The sequence below is a fragment of the Rana temporaria genome, chromosome 3 (assembly GCF_905171775.1).
Source record: "Rana temporaria chromosome 3, aRanTem1.1, whole genome shotgun sequence".
NCBI classification, from domain to species: domain Eukaryota; kingdom Metazoa; phylum Chordata; class Amphibia; order Anura; family Ranidae; genus Rana; species Rana temporaria.
The window spans coordinates 399,882,888-399,890,386 of record NC_053491.1 but is presented as its reverse complement, the minus strand read 5'-3'; the positions used below and the strand labels follow the sequence as shown (position 1 = coordinate 399,890,386).

Sequence of the window (7,499 nt, the reverse complement as noted above, 5' to 3'; positions counted from 1 at the left end):
CCCCCCCCCCCAAACCTGCAATGCAAAAGGCATAATAGGCTAGTATGCACCGCATACTAGCCTATTATGAAATACTTACCTCGGAACGAGGTGTGTATCACTTACCTGGTCCACGCCGAGCAGGATGTCATCTTGCTCCGGCGTGTCTTCCGGGTATCGCCGCTCCAGCGCTGTGATTGGCTGGAGCGGCGATGACGTCACTCCCGCGCGGGAGATTTAAAATCGGCAGGGTCCGGCGATGCCGGTCCTTCAGCCGTGGAGTCCCCCCTGCGCATGCGCCGCCCGCATTGCGGGGGTAATATCTCCTAAACCGTGCAGGTTTAGGAGATATTCTCCTTACCTACAGGTAAGCCTTGTTGTAGGCTTACCTGTAGGTAAAAGTCCAAATAGTGGGTTTACAACCACTTTAAACTGTTCTATAATTGTTTTAAAAAGGCACAGCAGGATTAAACCCAAGGCAAAAAACGATATTGCAGTTTACCAATTCTTAGATGTGATGGCTGCCTTCATTTTATTTTTATCTGGTGATCCAACCAGTAAGCAATTTAACAGAAAAAGCTGTCCTGCAGATGTAGCAGTGAAAAGGTTAAGACATACCAATTGAGATCTTACATCAGCCAGCATGAAAAACCTTTATCCCAGAAAGAAAGTGTTATAAAATCTGTGTATATATATATATATATATATATATATATATATATATACATATATACATACATATATACACACACATCCCCTCCCCATTCTGACAATGCTGCTGGTCCGAGGGTGTCTGTTCATCCAGACTATACGGCACTGTGGCCAGCTCACCAAAGGGGGAAAAGCCAAAAACAAATGCAGCCATTGCATTCACAACTGACAAGCTGCAATGTATGCATCTAGTTTTTTTTATGATCAGTAACACAACAAAGGCAGATCATTATTACAAAGATTTATTGACTTCATATGGCAGGTTTTACAAAGATTGAGTATTTACATAAATATCTACAGACACGCCTAGAAGTACAGCCAGTTGGTTATCTTGGATTACTGTCATTACAAGGCAGTTGCAAAGAGCTGTGATGTTTGGGTGACAAATACATAAAAAATACACTATACAAAATTAGGAAGCTTCTTCATCCTCGATCTTAGGAGCCAGATAGTATTTCACATGACCCATATCTGCAATTCTGTATTCCACCACTGGGAGAAAAAAAAAAATATTACACCATTAAAAAAAAAAACTCAAAACAATGACTTTCTAAAGACTAAACGTGAAACAAGGGATGTACTGAAAATTACCAATATAGGGTTATCGCGCGTTGCCGATACAAAAAGTGCCAATAGCCTCTGAAAAACGCAAGCAATTTTGGCACAATTTGCTTTAGACACATTTACAGCACAGTTTTCATAGGTCATGTTCAAAAACCGCAACTGCTGCATTTTCAATGCAGGTGTTCTTTTAAACTAACCAAATATGCACCAAGCAGGATTTGACACCGCAACGGACCTGTTATTTTAATGCAATAAGAAAAAAATAAAAAAAACTGTCCAGCAGCCTCCCCTCAGCCCCTTAATACTTCACTGAGCCCCATCTCTGTCCATAAGTGTCACAGCCAGTCAAGACTCTCCCAGCTGTCATAATCAGGAGGGGCGCCCCCCCCCCCCCAGCTCTGTGTCTGCATGGACACAGGGAGCGGTGACTTGGCGCCCCCATAGCAAGCTACTTGCTGTGGAGGTAACCGACAGGAGGGAGCAGACAAGGGCACCCAAAAAAAGGATACATGCTGCTCTGCGCAGAGAAGTAGAACGTGTTTCTATAGAATAAAGACTTTAGTCTCACTTTAAAGGGATGAATTATTTTTTTAGCTTTTCTTGCATTTTGTTTATACAGGGCTTCAAAAACTGCTTAGTGTGAAAGCAGTCTATTGGACAAAAACGGTGCCAATAGTCAAAAATGCATTCATTAAAATTCATATTAAAAAGATAAATACATTTATATATATAAAAAAAATCTTTAAAGGTTTATTTTGGTTTCAGTGCATCCTGAATTTTTGGTTCAGAATTGGCGCACCACTAGGATCAACCCTGGCCTATCGGGTTAATTCTGCAACCAAGTGACAATTTAGCTGAGGTACTGCTATAATGCAATATAAGCAATGACCTTTACTACCCACACAGCTGGTTAAAACAAAGTATAACATTTGCCACTCACCTAGAGGGATATCTGCCGACATGCTGAGTGTCACTGATGGAGACAAGGGTGTTGCTTTGGTGAAGAAATTCAGATATCGCAAAGCAAAGGTTAGCTGGACTGGCTCATTCATTTCTATTGTGACCTGTAGAAAGTGAACACATTTGTCATGACCTGGTTAGAGGACAGAATTTTTTTTTGAATACATACATGTGCTTTGCAAGAACGTTTGCACTACTTCGGCCTTATTCACTGCATAGTGAGTTCTGTACTGCTTGTCTTACCAGCAGACCTGCCTGTGTTTGTAGTGAATTTGCTGACAAGCTAGCTGATAAAAGACAACTACAATATTTTAGGAGCTCATTTAATGACCCTGCCATTTGGGGGTGACATGTTGCATTTCTGGAGCTAGCCATCTTAAAGTCTGAAAACTGACACTGTTTATGGTAAACATGTTGGAGCGATTTACCCTTCATTTCCTGGTGATGTCAGCGTGATGTGATCCAAAAGCCATTACTGATTTCTGCTCCACACAATACTAAAAGTTTGGTTAGGAAAGAAGAAAAAAAGTGATCACTTACAGCTTCTTCCTCTTTATCCACATTTGAAGTCTGGGATAGCTTAACATTTCCTGTTCCCAGCTCCCCACTTGCAGAAAATTTTACTCCATCCTTTGCACAAGAGATGACAACTGCATCACCAATCTGACTAAGATCTCTGCAGATACGTGCAAACTCTCCAGACGGCATCTTTATAACACAGCTGTACTCTTGTTCCTGTAGGACAAAAATATGTATTAAAGCAGATCCTCACCTTACAAGACAATGCATGCACCTGGCTTTAACTCCCTTCTACGGATTTTTCTTTTATGGATTTACTTGGTGCTGCAGACAAGCACTTCCTCCTTTCTCACCTAGGTGATATTGGACTAGGATGACGCAGATAAGGATGTCCAGGGCCCTTGTTTTTCTGCACAAGTTCATGGATCCCTGCGTGTTCACAGATAAACCAAAAGGCTCTACCAGGGCCTGAAAGCCAGACAGAGCCCTTTAGCACATCTGCACAATCAAAAATGGAGGAACAGGAGGAGGAACCATGATTAAAGTGGTTGTAAAAACACATTGGCAAAAAAAAAAACACCTGCAAGACAAAGGTATAATGAGCTAGTATGCATAGCATACTAGCTCATTATGCAATACTCACCTGAAATCAAAGCCCACGCTGCGGTGCCCGTACACAGCACTGGCCGACATTACTCCTGGAGTTACTTCTGGGTATCGCGGCTCCGGCACTGCGAATGGCTGGAGACGCAATGACGTTCACTCACATGCCGTTGCTTCAGTGCCGACATCGGCACATGCAAATACAGGGCATACCTCTTAAACCATGTAGGAGATCATGGGTAGCTACAGGTAAGCCTATGAGGCTTACCTGTAGCAAAAAGTGGTCTGTAAGTTTACAACCACTTTGAGAATGACATTCCCCCTAACATTTTCAACACGAAGTACAAGTTCATATTTAAAAGCCATCAAGCATGTCATTAACTTACCGGGATTCCCAACTGCTCAACATCTAAATCCATCAGCTTCATTTCATAGTCAGACACCTTTTCTTGATCTGTAACACAATATGTCAGCATATTAATCGTCTGATACAGGGCAGATGAACTGCAACTTTTATTAACATACATGGAACTTGTAAGACAAATTGTAAATTACCAACTGAGATGCCTACCTCATATCACCACTCTGTATGCAACTGACAGAACAAGTATGTAGGGACATTCACACTGCACTAGCCAAAAGCTTGCTGCAGGTCACTGAGTTTAATAGATTAACCATCATTCTTCCCAGATGCAGTCCAAGCGGAATCTGCCTTAATGGTTTCTTGGGTGACAGTGCTACTGCAGGTATCTTGTGATGCCTTTAAAGTTTAATCTTTATTCGTTTACACATTTTTCTAATGCTCTTTTGGTAAAACTATCCGTTATTTTGTGTCCTGCCAATATCACAGGGCAGAAAGTGAATCATTTCTTTAGTGGATACACAAGTTCCTGGCACTCATCCAGTTACTTCCAATCTCAGTGACCACACAACAGGATTCAACAAAATGTTTGAACATGGACAAAGTACAAAACCTGATGGTTAATTACGCATAGAAAAATAAATTGGCAAGAGAAGAAGAAATTTATAACAGATCTTTCGTTCCCACCTTCCTAGGTACTTCTATCACAGTAACTGCCTCCCTCTCCTGTGACTTCTGCAGACCAAATACTAATGACAGTGAATACACTGAGTAGCCCTGATGAACTGGTATGACAGTCTCCCTGTATACACATGCTACAAGGGTGAGGGTGCACCAAGGATTAATGTGATGAGGGTTAGAACATACCCATCCACAACCCTAGCATGGCAACAGCTTTAGCATCACCGGGGTTAAAAAAAATTGGTAATACATTCAAAGCTGCCATAGAGAATGATAGGGCTTGTAGCTCAAAGTCAACAGGTATGGCTCTAATTCAGGACCGAAGCTTCTCAAAACAAATGTCAATTGGAAGTGCAAATAATCTTCAAGGATTACGATTTGTTTCCACATTTCAAAACATAAAATGCTTTTTAGATACAGTGGGGTATAGAATGTCTAAAGATGGAGGTTAACAACCGAGGTAAGGCATGGTTTTGGAATAAGAAGTTTGTCCTCCTGTAATCGTTATGGATATTTTGAAAAGGTTGAACGATTGCCGATATATAGCAGCACCACAGATCTACCTACACACTACATATGCACTGGCTCTACTATGGACCAAGAGTCCCCTGGGATGAAGTGCACATTCCTACTTCGTACAGTTCAGGCTAGACAATCACCATGTTGTGTCCACCATCAATCCAAGCCACAGCCGACTTGATTTATAGTATAACATGACAGGCAAAACAGTCAAAAGCAGCCTGTGGAGGCAACTCATGCACATTGGGGGGTTTACAAAGGCATTAGGGCACAGGTGCGCTGTCCAGCAGCCTGTAAAAGTCTATGAGAGACCGGAAGCTGTTGGGCAGTAAACTGAGCAAGACTAATGTGTAGGACCATTTCTGTACTGGGCATTTGTTTCTGCCCTAAATGTCAGTACCACTTGGTGCACCATCCATCTCTGATGATGGCACCGCCATTTTAGCTAAGAGAAACTGGCAGAAGCCTTGCGGCGTAAAGCACACTGTACTTTGTAAATGTGCTGCAGTCTCCTGGAACCTTAGTGTGTCCCAGAAAACTGCAGGGGAAGGATGGGGAGCTAAACAGCCAGAACAGGGACCGGGTACCCGCTTCACCCTCCCACCAAAAGGTGCCAGATGTGGCAGCAGATTCCCCTTTTGAATAAAGCTCAGCTGGGTTTTTACCAGAATGCATTAAGGTAAAAAACCTGTGCTACAGAATGCTCACCTACTTACCGGAGCCCGATTTTGATTCAGTTCTGTGCACTAGAGCAGTGGCTCTCTCCCTCCTCACTGATCAGATTAATAGCAGCGGGAGCCATTGCTTCCTGCTGCCAAATTCTGTAACGTGAATGTGGAGGGAAGTTCAGATGAAGATGGGAGTGTGGGGTGCTGAGTTTTGTATAACAGGCAAACCTGCCATGTGATGTGGTACAAGCACATTATGGCATAAAACTGGATCAGTTAAAGGATGACTTCCCTGGCACTTTGAGGATTTTTTTTACCCCAAAGGGCTTTTTTAATGTCCACATCTGAAAAGTTTCTATTGTCCTACTTGAAAGCATGCAACACATGGGTGCTCAACCTGCAGCCCTCCAGCTGTTTCAGAACTACAAGTCTCATCATGCTTTTAACAATCAGCCTTGCAATGCCTCATGGGGCTTGTAGTTTAATAGCTGGAGGGCACCAGGTTGCGCATCCCTGACATTGATAGGTCATCAGAGATCATACTGGACCACAGCAGCAGAAATCAGGAACTTACTGGGTGACTCAAACACCATGGTGACTGTGTCTGCATTGTCCTCTGCTCTTAGAGTGATGATATCCTCGCTGGCAGCACATTTCAGGATTTTGGACATACTGGAAGAAGAAAGGAGAAATCATTGTACACACAGCACATTCCCTCCATGATTTTCATATATTTCACACAGCGTCGAATCACAGAACACGGATGCCACCGTCCACGAGTCATTTCCCGCGCGGACGCCTGCTCTTTGTTGGCGCGGGATTCGTGACGTCAGGAGCGCGCCCTGCCAAGTCAAAAACCGCGCGCGCGAGGCAAGACGGGGCATGTCCGTGGATGACCCGCCCATCGTGTCATGTGACCAGCTCTGTCAACCTATGACAGTTGAGATCGGATAGGTTTGCGCTGTCCCATCGCTGCAGAATGGCGCCAACACGCAAAGTGCAAGTGTCGCACATTATACCAGTATAACCAACGGGTATACTACAACAATCCCCACCATATACACCCCCCATATGTAATTATCAGCCGGGGGGAGGCCGCCATGCTGATCTCCCAGTGCTGACCACTCTCACCTGCTCATCTTCACCCCGATGGACTGGTTGCGGTCACAGCGGTAAGTGTCGAAGCCGTCGGAGCGGAGGGTGAGCTGCACTAGGGAGACGTGAGAGGAATCCATGCTCTGCAGGCTGATCCCGCTGGAGGTGATGTCCCAGCACGCCTCATCGATCAGATCCTTCAGCGCCTCCAACACCTTCTTCAGGATGGAGCCCTGCACTAGTCTGGCCTCAAACATGGTGGCGGCGAAGATCCGGCGTGTGTTTACGAAGAGGACGATGAGCTTATCCCGGGACCTCAGATCTCCCTCCTTCCTTCTCTCACTCTGGCGCCAAATAAGCCCGGCAGCGCCGCCTCCTCTGCATTTTACGGCGCCGGTCATGTGACTAGAAACGTCACCGGGGAGAACGGCGCCAAATTCATTTCCCGCCTCATTGTGCAGCTGTTCCTCCCAGTCCTCAGAGTGTAGAGAACAATGTCAGTGATGAGAAGAATAGAACACCTAATACACAGCTTCTCCTAATACAGAGATATGTATAGAGGAGGAGGATAGAACACCTCACATACAGCTCCTCCACTGTACATCCTAATACAGAGATATGTATAGAGGAGGAGGATAGAACACCTCACATACAGCTCCTCCACTGTACATCCTAATACAGAGATATGTATAGAGGAGGAGGATAGAACACCTCACATACAGCTTAGAGGAGGAGGATAGAACACCTCACATACAGCTCCTCCACTGTACATCCTAATACAGATATGTATAGAGGAGGAGGATAGAACACCTCACATACAGCTCCTCCACTGTACATCC

At 44.4% G+C, this 7,499-nt stretch overlaps 1 protein-coding gene across 1 annotated transcript; it reads right to left on the bottom strand.

Moving 5' to 3' along the window:
• Window positions 1-916: 916 nt before the first annotated feature.
• PCNA (proliferating cell nuclear antigen) lies at window positions 917-7,032 on the bottom strand. Its single transcript, XM_040345912.1, has 6 exons — window positions 6,697-7,032; window positions 6,140-6,237; window positions 3,723-3,790; window positions 2,755-2,949; window positions 2,195-2,318; window positions 917-1,182 (listed from the first exon to the last, which is right to left on the bottom strand). Exons 1-6 carry the CDS (start codon window positions 6,915-6,917, stop codon window positions 1,103-1,105), a joined length of 786 nt encoding a protein of 261 aa, XP_040201846.1. The 5' UTR covers window positions 6,918-7,032; the 3' UTR covers window positions 917-1,102.
• Window positions 7,033-7,499: the final 467 nt, after the last annotated feature.

Coding starts and splice junctions, on each gene's coding strand:
- PCNA (XM_040345912.1), bottom strand. CDS start 6,917: ATGTTTGAGGCCAGACTAGTGCAGGGCTCCATCCTGAAGAAGGTGTTG. Junction 6,238..6,696: donor ATCGGGGTGAAGATGAGCAG/GTGAGAGTGGTC, acceptor TTCTTCTTCCAG/TATGTCCAAAATCCTGAAAT. Junction 3,791..6,139: donor CATGGTGTTTGAGTCACCCA/GTAAGTTCCTGA, acceptor ATTGTGTTACAG/ATCAAGAAAAGGTGTCTGAC.